Raw genomic sequence first — 20,659 nt, forward strand, 5'->3', positions numbered from 1 at the left:
TATCCTGCCTGCTCGAGTTTGTGGATTTCTTTATTGTAGACCTCTGCCAGCTTTGAGTAACTATTCAAGTGGCGCTCGGTGGCCCTTGGAAGAGCCATAACTGATTCTGGACCTGCATGCAAGACCGTGCATGCCCTTTGCGAAGAAGAGGGGTTGCATAGCGAAAGACTCCATCCACGTCAACTCTCTTTGTTTTTGTTTCCAGCATTGTAAGAGCATCTCTGTCCTGCTTGGATCGTGTCATGTCTTTCACAGGCTGAAAGGGAAGTATGTCTACTTGCCATAGTTTTTCAACATGATGTAAGGGTTTTATCCTTCATTTATAAATTTTAGCTTTAGGGAACCAAATCGTAGAAATTCGGTTTTGATCTGATTAACTGATATTAATCAAAATTTGTATAATTTATACCTTATTAACGACTCGACCAGCGAGTATTAATATAGTATATTTTAGTAATTCTGCTTATTGTTGATAATAATACAGAATTGATTGGGAAATTTTGCTTGAGCAACAGGTAACACGATCTATGGCAAATAATTTAAGATTTGAAAATCAAGGCACCAGACTATTCATTAAAAATGAATCGAGAGTTTATTTACTATTCTAGGGTACAATACAAAAACGAAACACATACACACACATACACACATTATGGCAAGATCAAAGCAGTTTGAAGAAAGTTAAGCTATTCTTCTTTTCTTGAGAATAAAACGACCTTGGGCCGTCACAAACAGAAGACTCGAATTATGGTTATCTTTTACGATTCATTCAATTCAAACTTCAGCGAATTAGAGATTTGTTTGTTTTACTTGCTTTGAAGTTGAATCAAAGGCTATTCTTCTTGAGGTTGGTTGCTGGAGGGAAGCCCCGGACTTTCTCGCTGATGCGTTGTCGCGTGACGTCACTCGGGATTCCTCCTTTTGGATTTGATGGCTTCTTGAGCAGCGCACGAATGGTGAGTTTTAAGTTCTTACGCGGCAGCTTTGCAAGTTTTTCTTTGGTCCGACGTGGACAGGGTGTTGAAGTCTTTTCGATGATCAGCCAGATGTTTCGCAGCACGATCAGGGGGGCAACGCCCAGACTTTCAGCCAAGTTTCTTGCAGTTTCACCAGTTGTTCAACCCAGTGGTTTCAACCCAACACTTTGCAAAGTTGGGTGTCTGTTTTTATCGGACAGAATTAAGACCATCCTATTCACTGTCTGACCCAATCACATTGTCTCTGTAGGGCGGAGCCCCACCCAGCACGACTTCTTTTTCGTGCATACATTATCTGCTAATAAATATGTCACATGAGCCAAATATCCTAGCAGATTTCTATAAAGTGTTATAATCATACCTTATGATGCTAAAAGTCAACATTCATCCTTTTCATCTTATTGGAATCAAAATAAGGTTTAAATCAATATCAAACATGGGGTACTTATATTGAATACCTATAATTTTACCTACTAAACGGGTTAAGTCATAGATTAAAAATATCCTAAGTTCTAATAACTACAGCAAGATAAACGAAACATAAAATACCACATTCATATATATAAATATATCGTCTCTTGAGTATATTGCTTTAATAGCAGCAGTCTTTCCTGGATTGTCCTTTTAAAGATCCTCTGTGTGACTAGAGTTTCTTTGTTGTACGAGCAAAAGAGGCGGCATTCCTTTGGAAGGCAGTAAAGAAAAGGGGTTTTGTTATGAGGTCATGAGGAGTATCACGTTGTGTGGCTCTGGTGATCTTCTTGTCTCAGACGAAGTTGTAAGTCAGTCAATTTTTGTTTATCAGAAGGTAGTTTATGGTAAGCGGGGTCTGTGCTGGAACATGTCCAGATCCCACGTGCTTTGTACTGTCTGTTTATTCGACTTTATTTATGGTAAACTGGTCAGGAATAACATTGAAGATTGGTTCTTCAAGGGATGGCCAGATGTTCTCCTCCCAGCTTCATGAGATGATAAGGAGAACAGACAGGAAGCTTAGTCAAATACTTTGGACTTTGTGTCGGTCATTTGTAACTTTTACGACACCGTATGGAGAAAGGGCTCAGGAATGTTCTTGAGTTAAGATTATGCGTGTGCGTTCTTTTCGACTAAAATGTGGGTAATCAGAACCGATAAGAAGCATGGGCTATACCTCTTTGAAAGGTATAATGGGAATTCTTTCAAATGTGCAAACTTTTGCTTCAGAGCGTTCACAGGGCAGGACTGTTTGGCAATGTTCAGTTCTTGTGTTGTAAAGGCTGTATGTATCTTATAGCAAATGTTCGGATTCACAGAGGCAGACAGTTCAAAGGAGACTGATGCACCCTGGATTTCTACAACCTCTTGTCTGATTGTCCTGAGGGCAAGTGATTCATCTGTCTTCTCCAGATCAAGGTAATGGACTGCTGTAGGGAGAATTATTGTCTTTTCAGACCCGTTGTCAAGAATAGCATTTGTGTCCAGTATTCTCCATTTGCTATGAAGTCTGACCTGAACCACGTTCAACATGACTCTGCCAGAGTAATCTGATCAAGGTAGACAGTGCGGGGTACTGTATTGACAGTAAGAATGCTCTTGTTGATGTTGGTTGCAGTCTCATGGAGAACTGATAAGTGCTGTTCACCGCAGTTGGAGCATGGCTTTTTCAGGCTCATGTCCTCTACCACACTTCCAGCATCAGTTGTTGTCCTTTATCCATGCTGTTCTTTGTGCAATGTTGAATCAAAGGCTATTCTTCTTGAGGTTGGTTGCTGGAGGAAGCCCGGACTTTCTCGCTGATGCGTTGTCGCGTGACGTCACTCGGGATTCCTCCTTTTGGATTTGATGGCTTCTTGAGCAGCGCACGAATGGTGAGTTTTAAGTTCTTACGCGGCAGCTTTGCAAGTTTTTCTTTGGTCCGACGTGGACAGGGTGTTGAAGTCTTTTCGATGATCAGCCAGATGTTTCGCAGCACGATCAGGGGGGCAACGCCCAGACTTTCAGCCAAGTTTCTTGCAGTTTCACCAGTTGTTCAACCCAGTGGTTTCAACCCAACACTTTGCAAAGTTGGGTGTCTGTTTTTATCGGACAGAATTAAGACCATCCTATTCACTGTCTGACCCAATCACATTGTCTCTGTAGGGCGGAGCCCCACCCAGCACGACTTCTTTTTCGTGCATACATTATCTGCTAATAAATATGTCACATGAGCCAAATATCCTAGCAGATTTCTATAAAGTGTTATAATCATACCTTATGATGCTAAAAGTCAACATTCATCCTTTTCATCTTATTGGAATCAAAATAAGGTTTAAATCAATATCAAACATGGGGTACTTATATTGAATACCTATAATTTTACCTACTAAACGGGTTAAGTCATAGATTAAAAATATCCTAAGTTCTAATAACTACAGCAAGATAAACGAAACATAAAATACCACATTCATATATATAAATATATCGTCTCTTGAGTATATTGCTTTAATAGCAGCAGTCTTTCCTGGATTGTCCTTTTAAAGATCCTCTGTGTGACTAGAGTTTCTTTGTTGTACGAGCAAAAGAGGCGGCATTCCTTTGGAAGGCAGTAAAGAAAAGGGGTTTTGTTATGAGGTCATGAGGAGTATCACGTTGTGTGGCTCTGGTGATCTTCTTGTCTCAGACGAAGTTGTAAGTCAGTCAATTTTTGTTTATCAGAAGGTAGTTTATGGTAAGCGGGGTCTGTGCTGGAACATGTCCAGATCCCACGTGCTTTGTACTGTCTGTTTATTCGACTTTATTTATGGTAAACTGGTCAGGAATAACATTGAAGATTGGTTCTTCAAGGGATGGCCAGATGTTCTCCTCCCAGCTTCATGAGATGATAAGGAGAACAGACAGGAAGCTTAGTCAAATACTTTGGACTTTGTGTCGGTCATTTGTAACTTTTACGACACCGTATGGAGAAAGGGCTCAGGAATGTTCTTGAGTTAAGATTATGCGTGTGCGTTCTTTTCGACTAAAATGTGGGTAATCAGAACCGATAAGAAGCATGGGCTATACCTCTTTGAAAGGTATAATGGGAATTCTTTCAAATGTGCAAACTTTTGCTTCAGAGCGTTCACAGGGCAGGACTGTTTGGCAATGTTCAGTTCTTGTGTTGTAAAGGCTGTATGTATCTTATAGCAAATGTTCGGATTCACAGAGGCAGACAGTTCAAAGGAGACTGATGCACCCTGGATTTCTACAACCTCTTGTCTGATTGTCCTGAGGGCAAGTGATTCATCTGTCTTCTCCAGATCAAGGTAATGGACTGCTGTAGGGAGAATTATTGTCTTTTCAGACCCGTTGTCAAGAATAGCATTTGTGTCCAGTATTCTCCATTTGCTATGAAGTCTGACCTGAACCACGTTCAACATGACTCTGCCAGAGTAATCTGATCAAGGTAGACAGTGCGGGGTACTGTATTGACAGTAAGAATGCTCTTGTTGATGTTGGTTGCAGTCTCATGGAGAACTGATAAGTGCTGTTCACCGCAGTTGGAGCATGGCTTTTTCAGGCTCATGTCCTCTACCACACTTCCAGCATCAGTTGTTGTCCTTTATCCATGCTGTTCTTTGTGCAATGTTTAATTTGCCAAATTCAGGGCAAGAGTTGAGGTAATGCTGCTGGCATTTGCAGAAAGGGCAGTACGGCTTAAAGCTTTCCCATTTCTTGACCTTTATCTGTTCTTTGTTTGTCTGCAATGACAAGGTAGCTGAAGTGGAGGGCCTTTCTGTTGCATTATCCATTCCATAGTAGACTGTGGATTGTACCTTTGGTGGCTTTAGGGGTTTCTGCTCTCTGTTCTCAATGCGAGGTCTATCTGAACTATACAGCTCAGCTGCTCTTCTTGATATCTGAAGTGCTTGTGATTTTTTCTCGAGCCACTCTGCAAATTCAGGAATAGTGTAGGTTCTGTCAGTCCCATTCTGGAGAATGCATTTGGTCATGCAGTACTCAACAAAGCTATCTCTATAAGAGGATGGGAGCTTGGTGAGCAATCTATCAACATGTGAGCCACACATTCCAATGTGTTAAGGAGACCAACAAGAGAGCTAACTGATAAAGCAAAGTCCTCAAACCCTTGAGCATCCCCTGGTTTCAGTGGAGGTGTACGGAGAACGTTGCCGATTTCTCCCTGTACCAGCTGTCGGGGCTGGCCATAGCGCTGTTGCAGAGCTTGCATGGCTTGAGTATAAGGCCTGGGATCATACATGTATCGCTTAGCTATCTGGAAGGCAGCTGGTAATTTGAGATGATCAAGTAACACTTGAAATTTATAGTCCTCTGTGAAATGAAGATGTGGGCCAAGGACACCATCAAGTCCCTTCTTTAACAGAGCAAAATCACTCTCCTTCCCAGTGGTGAAACTGATTAGCTTAGGTTTAGGTATTCCATAAGAGGAAGCTATAGCCATCTCCACCATGCTTGGAACTTGAACTACTGGCTGAACAGTAGAGTAGAATGGTAATATGACTGTGGCTGAGGTATTGCATCTGGGGGCCTGACAGGTCGATAGCCCTGTGAGTATGGATCTGAATAATTTACAGATTGCAATGGGAGAGGTTCTGGGTACTGCGACATCAAAGGTTGTCCTGAAGCGAATGACGGTAATGACTGCACGAACTGTGATTGCACGTAATTAGGGCTGCACGATATTTTGCATGTGATAGTCATGCGCATCTAGTCAGTAAAGCCGGTTCTGTGATTAGCGCTAAATCTCCATCACCTGATTTCAAATGGAGCGGCATTTAATACACAGAGCCGTAGTTTAGTGACAAACTACGCAATTCGCGCTCAGAATCGCAGATGAATCGCCTGCGATATTGAACATGATATTGCATAGCTTGTCACTGAACTACGGCTCTGTGTATTAAATGCCGCTCCATTTGAAAACAGGTGATGGAGATTTAGCATTAATCACGGAGCCGGCTTTACTGACTAGATGCGCATGACTATCGCATGCAATATATAGTGCAGCCCAACACGTAATTAGGATTCGCAGAATTGCTTGGCACAGTTGTTGTAAAATGTGCATGAACTATTGGATGGCTAGGTACAGTTTGGTACACCGTGGACGTAGGTGTTGTCTTCGGAAGTATGCATTGTTGTAGAGAGGACTGGACTTGGGGTTGGAAACTCTGCTGAAGATCATCAGGCCATTGATAAACATATGGTGGATACATCATAACTGCTGGAGCAGACTCTGGGCAAGGCTCACGTTGCTCTATATGATGCTTGGTGACAGGGACAGAGGCTGGACGAGACGAGGGCTGTTGAGCCTGAGGTAGTAACCCTGGTGGTATCTGGACTGGAAGCTGACTGTGTGGCTGAGTTAAGGCTATGGTTGATGAGTGTGCAGGTATAATTTGAGAAGCGTAATTCGCTAGTTCATTGGTTTCAGAGCTTTGGTAACCTTTTTTTGTGTCTGCATAGAGAAGAGGCAAGCTGGTGCTACGATGCTGGATGGACTGCTGTTGACTGCCTGCGTGAGGGACTGATTTCTGATATCCGGCACCCGTGGCTTGGGAGTAGCTCAAGTCCTGATACATGCCTGGTGAACCATTTGTAAATGTGCTTTGTAGTTCTCTGATTTGCTCTTGAACATTCCAAACACACTCCTCCACTCTACATAACCTTGAAGTCTCAGTGTACTGCTCAGTCCAAAGTCTTTCAGGTGTAGAAGTTTGATACTCAGCAGCTGGAGCAGAGACAGTCTCACTAATCTGCACATGCTGTAAATCCTCTTGCAAGGGGGGAGGAACAAGCTGCCGTGGTTGGGAAGTAAGTACAAAGTCCTGCAGATGTCCAGGAATCCGTCAAAATATCCTAGAGATCCATCAGTATCATGTATTTACGGTAAACATAGACCTTAACCATGTATTTGTAGAGATCTATCGATCAAACTCTCTGAACGTGCATAAATATTGTGGTAAACCAACAATAAAACATCAAATATGTATACATAAGTCTACACACACACATATACATATTTCCTAACGATGTATATCAATGTGAACTTACGTTTTCAAGAACTTGCACACACATCAGAACAAACTATGATCGGTCTCGTTGCAGCGGCAGAACATTCTGTGGACCGAACTTGACTGGGCACGTCCCTGACTCCGCCCACATGTGATGTCACTGAGTACTTCAAAATAAGAGTTCAACAGGGATTTTACCAGAGGCGGACAAAGTACACAACTTCCTCACTTGAGTGAAAGTACAGATACCACTGGTCAAATACTATTCCACTGCAAGTCAAAATTGTAAAGACAGATTTTTACTTAAGTAAAAGTACGGAAGTACATGTTTTTAAAAGTGCTTAAGTATCAAAAGTAAAAAGTAAATGCATTGTTTTATTGTCGCATTGTTGTATACTTACAATACCTTATGTCACTAATGCAACCTACTGAATACACTGATTAGCTTGTATTATCTTTGGAATTAAGAGCTTTTATGTTACCAAACCTATAGAAATGGACACCTTTGCACACTGGCACGATGGATTGTGGCATTATAAATGTACCAAATCCTTGTTATTGTACTAAATAAAGTGTGTAAGATTGTACCTTTTACATCCTAGTCTACATTTTAATATTAGAAACAGTTAGTATTAGATGCCAGATATTAGCCTATTTATTAAGACTCTGGATAATTGATTTTTAGAATAGAGATCACGGTTCTCCCAAGATTCAGAAGCAAAACATTTGACAAATACAAAATATGTAGGCTAATTCACTTAGATTTCTTACAAAATCTTTTATTTAAATGAGTGTAAAATGTTATAAATGAGCCAATTAAAATAAAAATATGTAAAAATTATTTGAAATATATGAACTTGTTTCGTTTTTGAACGAATCTCTTGACTGAATGAATTAGACATCAGATACATTTTAACAGTCACTGTTAGCTACCTTCTGGCATAATATAACATTTATAATCGGGGCGGCGCCAGAGAATTTTAAATGCTGGTGCTCAGGGGATGCTAGATCAATGACAGGGGGAGCTGGGCAATAGTAAATACGACCAAAACAGGTTGTTGTTATTATTATTATTATTATATTAATAATAAAATCGCTGTAGGTGCATTTCGAGTATTTAGGCCTAGGCCTATTATCGAGCTTAATTTATGACTTCCCTGCGGAAAGAACTTAAAATGCTTATTCATTTTTGGATGTGCTTTCTGACTCTGTGTGGATGGAGCGCGTCGCAACAATGAACTGACTCACAGACATAAACTAAACTGAAACAAATCTATAGAAAGCTTGAAATGTCTACTACGAACTAATTAAAATAAAAAACAAATCTTCTGTAATTATGTAGTCCATATGAAAATGTGCATGTCCATTAACCTACTGTGGAGATGGAGCTTCAGCGCCGGCGTTTGCATCCGACACTATGTATATGTATATATGTATGTATGTATACAGGTGCTGGTCATATAATTAGAATATCATCAAAAACTTGATTTATTTCACTAATTCCATTCAAAAAGTGAAACTTCTATATTATATTCATTCATTACACACAGACTGATATATTTCAAATGTTTATTTCTTTTAATTTTGATGATTAGAGCTTACAGCTCATGAAAGAATCAGAGAAATCAGTATCTCAAAATATTAGAATATTACTTAAGACCAATACAAAGAAAGGGTTTTTAGAAATCTTGGCCAACTGAAAAGTATGAAAATGAAAAGTATGAGCATGTACAGCACTCAATACTTAGTTGGGGCTCCTTTTGCCTGAATTACTGCAGGCATTGCGGCGTGGCATGGAGTCGATCAGTCTGTGGCACTGCTCAGGTGTTATGAGAGCCCAGGTTGCTCTGATAGTGGCCTTCAGCTCATCTGCATTGTTGGGTCTGGTGTCTCTCATCTTCCTCTTGACAATACCCCATAGATTCTCTATGGGGTTCAGGTCAGGTGAATTTGTCATTTATTCAAACTCAAATGTAAATATTCTAATATTTTGAGATACTGATTTTTGACTTTCATGAGCTGTAAGCTCTAATCATCAAAATTAAAAGAAATAAACATTTGAAATATATCAGTCTGTGTGTAATGGATGAATATAATATACAAGTTTCACTTTTTGAATGGAATTAGTGAAATAAATCAATTTTTTGATGATATTCTAATTATATGACCAGCACCTGTATATAGTAAAGTGAGGGCAGCGTTTTTTGACAGATATATTAGCCTACCATTTGTATTGCCATACTACAAAAATCAAACTATAGTGAATATAATGAAACTATGGTAAATTTGTGGTTACTGAAGTTTTACTACAAATATGGTTACTATAGTGAGATAATAGTACATTTGTGGATACTGTGATTTGACTGCAAATACCATAGTTACGGTTACTATAGTAAAAACATGGTTAATTTTCCAAAGGGCTTTAATGAGTTAACACATGCCTTCTTAGAGCGCTTTTAGCTGTGCAGTAGCGCAGACGTTTAGAGATGGATGTTTACATTAGTTTATTGGAGAAGATCCCGAGGTTGCCAGATTTGCGTAAAACAAATCAGCCAAATGTCCATTCAAAGCTAGGCAGAAAACTTAGAAATAGTGTAACACTTGGCAACACAGGAAGGTCCTGGCAGATCGCAGGCCGGATTTTCGCAGAAAAAAGGGTTCAGTGAATCTGAAAATGTACGCACTGTAAAAACTGCTACATATAACGACTTTCTACTTGAGGACCTTGATATAAATGTAGTTGAGTAAAAAGTACGATATTTGTCTTTCAAATGTAGTGAAGTTAAAGTCGCAAGTTTCCAGAAAAAATAATACTCAAGTAAAGTACAGATACTCAAAAAGTGTACTTAAGTACAATACTCAATTTTACACGGTTATATTAAGCTATACAAGTCTTAACACCCAGGTTTATTTTAAAGCCTTGTCATTCCAAACATGCATGACTTTTTTTCTGCAGAACACAAGAGATGATATTTCAAAATTTGGTATTCAACCTGTTTTAGTGACCACTCGTTTTCAACAACAACACAAAAACTTCCAGATTCCATTGATTCTACACACCTTAGAACTACATTATTACCAGTTCATCATCAAATGTGCACCTAGTACTCACACAGTACACAATTTTGAACGCAGCTGGTGTAGACAGCACTAGGAAGTTGAACATTTCAGATGATAAAATTGGAAATAATTTCACTCTTGCATAACAACCTTAAGACAAAATTATGTTTTTGTGCAAAACATAAATAAATGAATCAATTTAGGGGGGGAAAACTATCAACATGGGGGAAAAAGGATTATTAAATTATTCTTACAGATGACAGAACAGGTTCCTGTTGTAGAATTGAATGGAGGTGTCAATTAATTTTGTGGTAAATTTAGCATGAGAAAGGAAAGGTGAATGTCTGAATTTGATGCGAGTCTTAGTGCTGAATAAATTAAAAGGGGAACTGAGTGAAGATTCATGCTGTTTAAACATCCGTAACTCAATGTTCATTTGCACAATGTGTGTTAAATTTCCATATAATACCCCTATATGTATCTGCTGCAAATTTAGTTAGCAGTAAATTTCCTAAACTTAAAAAAAATATAAAATAAAAAAATAAACCTTTTCCCCCTTAGTGTATTAGAGCGTACCAAATCTGAATCAACAAAACAACAAGTAAACAACTAGGTTTACAAAATAAGTGTGCTTCACCCACATATACATAAAGGTTACACAGTTTCTCATATTTCTGTGTAACACAGTAATGTACAGTAATGACAGCGAGCTGTGTAAATGTTCTGTGTACAGTAATGACAGTGAGCTACATACTGTATTAAAACGGTATAAGAGGGAAACGACATCAACACAATTCCATTACGGCTGACTTCTGTTTTGCATGTGACCACACAATGCTTTTGACATTTATCACCATCATAAACTACAGTGTGTGTGCATGACCTGTGCTCTCACGGGTTTCAATAATAGGTTATACATTGTTCTTTTAGAAAAGAGCCTTTCTATTGTGTGAAAAGCCTTTCAGATGTGCTTGGCAGGTCACAGTAAATGGAAGGAATGGCAGCCCTCATCAGGAGATGGGGGAAACGATATCATGTCCATGTCGCAGACTGGAAATAAAAGTGTATTCAGAGCTGTCTCGCTCTCGCTTTCTTGCCTACAACTGTCAGTCAATCCTTATCCTTAGCTCAACGATCCCAATGGCTTTGGACTACTCACTGTAAGTACGTATGTCTGAATTTATGACCTGTAACTTAATATAGATTCAAATGTAGAACGTATGCATATGTCCTTTTGGATATTTTTAAACCAAGTGTCAAAACAAGACAACTGAATCAATTGTCCACCATGTAATAAAAAAAATTTAAAAAATTAACAAGTTAATGTATCTCTCACAATTCAGACTTTAATCTTGCTATTATCAACTATTTCAATTTACTTCACAATTCTAATATAAAAAACTGAATTGTGAGAGAAAAACTCTATCTCACAATTCTCTTGCAATTCTGACTTTTTTCTCTGAATTCTGAGTTAACACTGCCACTAAGTAAAAAAAAACTAACAAAAATAAAATTAAATAAATGTAATCGTGACTTTTTATATCTCACACTTCTGAGTTTGTAAAAAATCAGACTTTTTTCTTATAATCGCGAGAAAAAAAGTCAGAATTATGAGATAAAATGTCGCAATTACCTTTTATGTTATTCCTTGACAAAAACAAGCTTCCATACAAAAATAATAATAATATCTGAAATATAGGTCATACAAAATTTTTCTCTCTTGCTGAGCTAGTGTCATGATACTTTTCATTTCACTTTTTGACATGCAAATAATAATAATAATAATAATAATAATAATAATAATAATAATAAATAGCATACATGCACACTTAATATAATTAGCATTTTTTTAAAACACCAGATGTGGAGTCATACGTTACACTTATAGTTTCATCAGTTGCATCAAGCTTTAGGTAAAGTGTTTGTAGGATTCTGTTAAACAGAGCATTTAAACACTGATTTTTTAAACAGCTGACTACATTTATATGAGCTGCAATAATGTGACTTCTGTTCTCATAAAGAATGAGGATTTTCCATTTAAACAGCATTTTCTAATTACCCTCAAACTAATAAGGTCAAATTCAGAATAGGAATAATCAAATTAAGACATGCAGTATTCCAATTTCAGTCGCATTACCAAAGACATGCCGAAATGGAATGTGGCTCCCCCATGTTCCGTGGCATTTCGCACAATACAGCAAACAAACCACAGCAATTTATCTGTATAATTAATGACACAAAAACAAACAAAAAAAACAAAATGAATGTAACGGTCCTATAAGCAGCTCAGTCTGAAGATTTTTGAATTACTGTTGTGCAGAGCTACTGATTTGTGCTACTCCAGTTTCATTTTTTGAATTATTGATCCCATTTGAAAAACACTGCCAACCAATATCAATAAAACAAGCCTCTGGTTATGTTTTAAATACAAACCTCCATCTTTGCCATATGCTTCAATGCTGTTATACAATGTATGGTTCTCTTTCATTTTTTGTTTTTCCTTTGTAGTAACATTTTTTTTTTTTTTTACCTGCACTCAGAAGCACCAGAAAATTTTGAAGTACCAGGACTTACAAATGACTTGATGGCATTTTGAATACTTAATTCATACATTTGAATTAGGTGAAGCTTACATTGTTAGTAAACCCTAGGCTACTTTGAGACTTTAATTATTCTTTCATGTTATTAATTCCAACATACAATATTCAATCTAAAATATTAAATATAAAAATCACATTTTCAAATTGTAGCCTACATGAATACTGCATTGTAAGAGTCTACAGAATGATTAGGTATTATTCTCACACACACACACTAGGCTAAAAATATGATATTATAATAATCATCTTGGACAGGACCAGAGGGTCAAGGCTCACAGCCAATTTTCCTAGACTACAACGTAGCTAGGCGAATTAATATTCACAAATCAATCATTTGCTATAGTAGAACAGATTTGTAAATTGATACCATGTGTAGATATGGTTGGGCTGTTTAGCCTTGTATTCTTATCACACCGATTTATCACTGGCTTATCGCCATCATGCCATTCATAACTAACTAGCTGGTTACCTTTCAAAACCTATCGGTTAAGTAATGTTATCTTTGATAATTCATATATTCATTGTGTTTAAATAGTATGTCAGGGTACACTTTCAGACAGGTAAAGTCAAAGTCGTTGCACTGTTTTGTGTACTGATACTCTTTCAGTCAAATTAATAGCTTTACCTGATGAGTTCACTGTATCCATCGAGTCGTTCACAACTTCACAAGCTCCACGTGCAGGTGTTCAAAGTAACGAAGGCCTTCTATGTCGACAGGACAATGTCTGCCTCCATCGATTGCAGATTAATTTCCATTTAATTCAACGATATCTTCGCTCTTTGTTTTGAAATATCGCGTCACAGTTTGACTGAGAAGAAAACTGCTCCAAACAATCCCAGCATTTGCTAACGTTAACTGACTAGAATAAAGCGATTCAAGCGGATTCGACTCAGTAGAGTGATTCATTGTTCATCGACAAACAAACAAAAAACAAACGAACAAAAGCAAACGCGACGTGATTGCTGAAAAAAAAGGGAAAATGTTTCTCGTTTCGTTTCTGAAATATTCTGAGTTTAGCCTACATCTTCTCTGAATTCTCAGTTTACATTTGGCAATTGTTTTTTTGTTTTTGTTTTTTGTTTGTTTTTTTATTATTATTATTGTTTTTTATTTTTTTGACACAGGAAAAAAATAACGTAATTGCGAGTTTTTATCTCACAATTTTTTTTTTTTTTTTTTTTTTTTTGTCACAATTGCAACGTATGGCCTAATGTTAGGCCAATTCAGTTTTATATTTTACAATTCAGAATTGAAAAAAGTTTTACTCTGTCCGTATCCATCTTTTGCATTACTTGCATTAGGCTATATTATTATTGCTGTTGTTGTTGCCAGATTCTCAAACTAATAAATTACAGCTAAACAGAAGTTAAGGTGAGGTGTGTGGGGGACCCTGGAACTTCTACCTGTACACTTCAGCAACTTTCTCTGAAATCTTCTGCAGTAGTTGCTGAGGAAATAACTATCTATCTATCTATCTATCTATTTTAGATACTCTGTTCTTTTTATTATATAACACTTATTTATCAGTCAGCACATAACCTTTGAGTAAAAAATAACTGAAAGTTGAATAGATTTAATCAGTGCCGTAGGTGATAATGTAAATATAGTCATCTAAATGCTCTATTCAACAATAGACTCAAATCACCTCAGGTTTTTAATGAGAGCTGTGATCCGTGCTCTTTCTCAGTAATACATTTGTGAGTCTGCTTCAAACAAAGAAATTTAAATCACCACTCATGTTTCATATGGATCCATCCATATGGACTTTGAAGGGTGAAGTGGTTGTTCTAGAAGCAGTCAAGCAGTGTAATTAAGGATTACACCTTCACAAGTGGGGCTCCATAACAGCCTATTAAATGTACGTACTGTATGGCTCAGGATAAGGATTTTCAACATTTTTCTTTCTTATTCTTTTGTCTTTTTTCAGCTTCTAACATCTACTGACAAACCAGGTCACCGAAACAAAGGAAATGTCTTATACTTTGATTTATACCTGCATAGATTCTCTAAGGCAATAGCTGCTGGACTTTTTAGCTGCTTAAAGAATGTATGAAATACCAGCAAGTATATTAAATAATTTATCCTCTATTTTTTTCTTCTTCTTCATTTTTTTACTGTTTACCCTCATATTACCTTAATTATTCAGTAAAATGAGTTCTTGTGTTTTGTGTACACGGTTGCCGGGCACTAAATGGTACTAAAATATACTTTCAGTCTCTACTTTTTGGTTTCAGAAATTTACCACAGTACAATATTGTCAAGGAAATTTTTGTACATGACCCAGCAACAATGTGCTTTAAGCAGATCAAGTTAATAAAGCATAAAGAAATGATTAAAAATGATTATATATATATATATATATATATACTGTATATATATTTATATATACTGTGTGTATGTATATATATATATATATATATATATATACATTTTGATGCATGCCGTTTGAGTTGAGAACTATAAAACTTTTGTGAGCGCTGCTGTACAAATGCACTTTTGTTGAACCCAACACACTGACATTGAATTATTAAATCTATTTACAGCATTAGTTTCATTTCTTGGGTCTACTGAGGCTGTTTTTGTTGGCATAGTAACCGATACCAGAGGCTGGTATCGGGCCGAAGCCAAATTTTCGATTTTTGATATTGATCCAACCCTGATGTGAACATTTTACTCTTCCCAAGTTGCTTTTAATTTTGCACAACTGTGATTAGGAAGTGCCAAGATACATTTGTTACATAAGTTCTATTTACTTCCTGAAAAAAGAAAAATGAAAAGGCTGCTGGTTTCTTCACGCCACAACAAACCTGATGGGAAGACTTCACCAACTGTAAGCCAAATACGTCTAAAAAGAGCTCTTTCTTGGTCCCCTGGGCTCCCAGAACCTCCTTTGACCTACTGTTGCGTTGCTAATGGATTCTGTGTATATGGTCACTCATCATTTCTGTATCATTTGAGTCAAAATGCCATGACACTAATACCTCCCGTCTCTGGAGCTTTAATTACTCCCTGCGAGCTGAGAGGAATGAAAGGAACATCCTGTGGAGAAACCTGCTTCACCTGCTGTTAATGCAGAACAGTACTAGAGCATTTGATCGGTAAACAGTTCATAAATACAGACAGAAACATAGTTATGTTGTAACTAAGACAAACATGGAAGAGTAACTAAAGCACAAAGTGTTTTGTTTTTAAAGGTACAGTGTGGAATTTCTGCACCACGCACCAACTAGAAATGTAAAGGTGTAATGTTGTTGTTGTTGTTTTCCAAACATTCTGCTAGTCCTACACTTTTTAGAATGACAGCCCCCTTTGCATTATTATTATTATTATTATTATTGTTTTATTATTATTGTTGTTGTTGTTCAATATACAGTACATTTGTGTGGTTTAAAACTTGGTAAAAACCAGTCAATTTAAATTATCAGCAAGTAAACAATACATAATATTGTTGATTATTTATGTTATTTATTTACTATATATACTACTGTTCAAACTTTGAAGGCAGTAAGATTTTTTTAAGTCTCTTATGCTCACCAAAGCTGCATTTATTTGATCAAAAATACAGTAAAAACAGTAATATTATGAAGTATTATTACAATTCAAACATTTTAATTTCTTCCTGTGATAGCAAAGCTAATTTTTTTGGCAGCCCTTAACACACTCTTCTGTCATACAATTTTTATGATTTTTGATTAAAATATAGTAAAAAAAAAAAACCCTGCATTTATTTGAAATATATACATGCTTTTTGTACCCAACGTCTTTACTGTCACATTAATATCTTTTTAACTTTTTATTAAAACAAAGTCACATCAAACTGTGTTTAAACTGCTTCAAAATGATAAATTACACAAAATACATAAAATATTTTGTGCTCTGTATCTTCAACTTAAACTACAAACTGTTGATTGTCTAATATTATGAATAGTCATCTTGTTTTGTTTTGTTTTGTTTTGTTTTGTTTTGTTTTGTTTTGTTTTGTTTTGTTTTGTTTTGTTTTGTTTTGTTTTGTTTTGTTTTGTTTTTGGATCATTTGACATCAACCGGTTAATTTCAGTTCTGATGTAAGCAAAATGAATGCTTGTGAACTTTGCAATTAGTCCATCCATTTGAACCAGTTTGACACATTTAGGCTAATTTCCATTCATTACAAACATCATAGGCAGTCTTTATCCCATAGACAGCGTGATCAGCTGATCACAGCATGATGGAGGCCTTTGCCTTCTCTCGATTATTTTGTGAAAGCACTGCCTATACCTGTCTCCGCAGAGAAACTCATATTTAAAGCTACTAAATGACTCACTATAGCTTTAAAAAGGAAATAAAAATGTATTTCCGGTTCCCCCAGGTTTCAGCTGATGCTGAGAGCTGTCAGCGGACACATTAGAAAGGCTTTCAAACATGACTCACCCTTGTGAGCACCACGCAAGTCCAAAATCTGAACTCTGATTTGATTAAAAAATCCAATCAAGCCAATATTTCATCTCCACTCTATCAAATAATGCCAAAGTCATTGTAGCCATCGATATTTCATTTGTTTTCAGCTGCATCCCTCAAGTGGTTTTCCCCACACAGATGCCTATGACTGTGCTGTTTAATTGAATTACTCTCTAGCTCTGGCGGTGGATTAACAGTGGGTGTACCGCCCATGCACACCTATTCTCAGTATCCCCATTGGTCCCAACTTTCACCTCTAAAGCGATCATACAGTTTCTTGTCATTCTTTATTGGATTTTTAAATCCCCTACATTCAATTACTACTGGAGGTGACCAGAACAGTAGGTGGTTTACAGGAAGAGGGCCTCATACATTAGTGCTTTCATCTCATACTTGATCCTAGTGGGACGTTTAAGCTGATCTAGTACCATCTTCCTGATCTCAGCACTATCCCAAGTGAAATCCCAAGGCAAGTTTTGGATCGACCAAAAACGGACAAAATAATTCTTCAAGTATTCAAATGATTCATATAGTTCAATTTATTATTATTTTTTTTAATTAAATAATATTTCTGTGAGGTCCTGCGACAGCTTAACAAGTGCCATTAAGATAAATGAGAATACTATGGAAATTATCAGTATGTATTCCCAACACAAATCAATCGGTTTATTATTATAATAAACATATATTAGTTAAATTCTATAACTAATATTCTTATATTATAAAATGTATATTTATGTTAATATTGTAAAATTGGTTTCATTTTACAAAATTAAATGGACAGTTCCATGCCATAAAGATTATATTAATTATTATATAAAAATATATTTAGTCAAATTGTCAATAACATTCGTATATTATAATAATTAATATTAATGTTAAATTTGAAAGCATTTTCAATCACAAAACAGATTAATGTATTATCATATTGAATATTAAATTATATACTATTCTTAAATTAAAATAATTAATATTAATGTTAATATAGTAATAAATTGTATTACTTTTACAAAATGGATAGTTCCAAGACAAATGGACTGATTTATTATTGTATTTGTTTTTAAATTATTGACTGAATTATATAAATATTATAATTATAAATTGTTATATTAGTTAAGTGATGTAAATAAGATTCTTATAATGATTATTATTCATGTTAATACTGTAATTAATATATAGTTTTATTTAATGGATAGTTCCAGCACAGACTAATTGACACAAATTTATTCATTTATTATTTATATATATATATATATATATTAATAATTGAATTATAGAATATTATAAATATTAATTAATTTACTAATTTACATGGATGCACGCAGTTTATTAAGTTTATCAATTTGCATTAACTCATTTTAATTAAGTATACTGAGCAAGAAAAATAGCACTTTTTCTTTTTGAGCGGAAAGCATTTTGCAGGTGGGCCAAAGATTTTCGGTCCATTCTGGTCGAACTTCACGGCAGGAGTTTGGCTGGGTTGCAATGCCAGCTGGTGCATTTGCAGATTGATTCCCTGCCATCATTTACTTCAAAGTTCTCTCTCTTTCTGTACCTGTCTCACTGTCTGTCTTATGCGGTCTTTCTTTCTTCTCCTTCTTTGTCTGTCTATCAGTCTCTCTCTTTCTCTTTCTCTTTCTGTTTCTCTGCACATCTCTTAACATATGGTGGGAGACCAGGAATAGTCCTGACCTACTTGCAGCTTTGCAGCTCACCACCATCTCCTGACTCGCTCCTCTTCCCGGTTACGATCCGGATGCAGCACTCTCCCAAACTTTACACACTAAATCTTACTGACATCTTTCGACCTGCACTCATTTTTCATAGTGTGCAGTTAAGGCATTTGCTTGAAACACTCTGCTTCCTTATATTATTATCAGAACTGGCTTATGAAACAATTGCATTGTTTCAATGCAAATAAAAAATTGAACTTTCAGCTCTTTCAAAGAGTAAAAAACTTCCATAGACGCTAATGCAGAAATCTACCATTGAATCGAATGAAAGTCATTTAATATCTTCAGCTGTTTTTATTTTCCTGCTAATTTCATTTCAGTTCGTCTGGCCCACTCGTATTATATGGCTTATTATTTCAGATGTGGAGTCTTAGCTTGAGTTTTGACGCATTGATTGACGCCTACAGGCCGAGGTTAGGTTGGATTTATAGTTATAAGTGGAAATAATCCATTCTCTCCCCTCTCCAAACCTGAGCCATTTGTGTACATGAAGGTCACACTATCGATGGATGCCATTAAAAAACAGGCAAAGCAAGGTGAAGCACTTTTAGATCAATATGTTAACAATCTAAATCCTGAACAGCAGCAGCCATTTAGAGACAAGCTTTTCATTCCTAAAGCCATCAGGCTGTGGACCTTTTCAAATCTGATTTCCAAAGCCTTTTCACAAAGTTGATATAAAATTGGGCGATATTAGTTTGTAGCATTTGACAGTTTGTTAAACTGTTTTTTATTAAGTTTTGTATTTATTTAATTATTTGTTTATTTATAAATAAATAAATAAATAAATGAAAAATAAATACATACATACATAAATTTATGATGTAACTTAGGTTTCTATTAAAGCATAGTGGTATAACTTGAAATAAGTTCAACCAAGATGGCCTAGAAATATCACCTGAAGACATTTTTGCAAAACATGGTTAAAATTACATTAATGCATAAGTTAATGTGTCAGGACAGTTTTATATGACACATATTCAAAATATGACATTTTCATATGATTTTGAAGTTTTGCCCAATATATTACATGCTTGAACACAAAAGTGGGTATAAGTCCAAAATATTTTATTTTTATTTATATAGGACACAACAATATAGAAAACTTCACAGAATGATACAGTCACAAATAATTAATCAAAATACGATGACACAAAAATCACCATAAAAATAGCTGTATGTTGTTGTTGTTTTTAAATTAGGGACAAGGTGAAAAAAAAATATTTAAAGAAAAATTAGAAATGTAATAGTGCTTCATATCTCATCAAACCTGTCTTAGTTTTGAATACTTTCAATGTATGTAAAATAAGATAATTTATGGAAGATAAATAAACAAGTTAATTAAAATTAAATAAATATCTAAAACATTTCAATAAATCAATAAAATAAATAAATAAAAAACCTTTTATTAATAATCTTTTGCAAGATAAAAGTATTGCTAAAGTGGCTTTTCTTGAAAGTTGAAATGTATGGTTAAAGTAGGACTGCTGTTTGAAATAAAGACATGAAAGAGCTTGATTTTCTGTTATTTGTTTAATTAGATTCTATTTTTTTTTTAAACTACAACTTCGGTTGCCGTTTGTGAACTTGCAAGTATCCCTATCAAGTGCATACTTTAGGGCAACAGGGTTCTTTGGAGCCACCAATAAGACTGAAAGAGCTGATGTAAAACCTCTCATGTAGTGGCTTCAGAAGTGATAAGCTTCAATGTTTATTTTCCCAGACGCCGCGTGAGGCAAAATTGACTTTTGCTATCTCAGCGAATAGCAATTATCTGAGGCGCCAGAAGCTTCTGCGCAGTGAAGACTAATTAGTTTCATTAACCTGCGTCAAAGATAAAAAACAATTGCCATAATGTAATTGAAATGCT

The 20,659-nt window shown here is 35.9% G+C and overlaps 1 protein-coding gene across 10 annotated transcripts in view; it reads right to left on the reverse strand.

The window, feature by feature from the left end:
- Positions 1 to 13,577, reverse strand: part of LOC131549548 (chemokine-like protein TAFA-1) — a 185,641-nt gene extending 172,064 nt beyond the window's left edge. For 4 of the 10 annotated variants that reach the window (XR_009273428.1, XR_009273426.1, XR_009273425.1 and 1 more), the window contains exon 1: positions 13,244 to 13,573. Coding sequence is in view for 1 of the 10 variants with exons in the window: in XM_058791835.1 (XP_058647818.1) it covers positions 13,244 to 13,265 (22 nt within the window). In the remaining 9 variants the exon portion in view is untranslated. Of the gene's footprint in view, positions 1 to 13,243 lie in introns of all 10 variants that reach the window. The other 6 variants (XR_009273429.1, XR_009273427.1, XR_009273424.1 and 3 more) reach the window with 3 other exon arrangements.
- Positions 13,578 to 20,659: the final 7,082 nt, after the last annotated feature.

The sequence above is a fragment of the Onychostoma macrolepis genome, chromosome 11, assembly GCF_012432095.1.
Source record: "Onychostoma macrolepis isolate SWU-2019 chromosome 11, ASM1243209v1, whole genome shotgun sequence".
Lineage (NCBI taxonomy): Eukaryota > Metazoa > Chordata > Actinopteri > Cypriniformes > Cyprinidae > Onychostoma > Onychostoma macrolepis.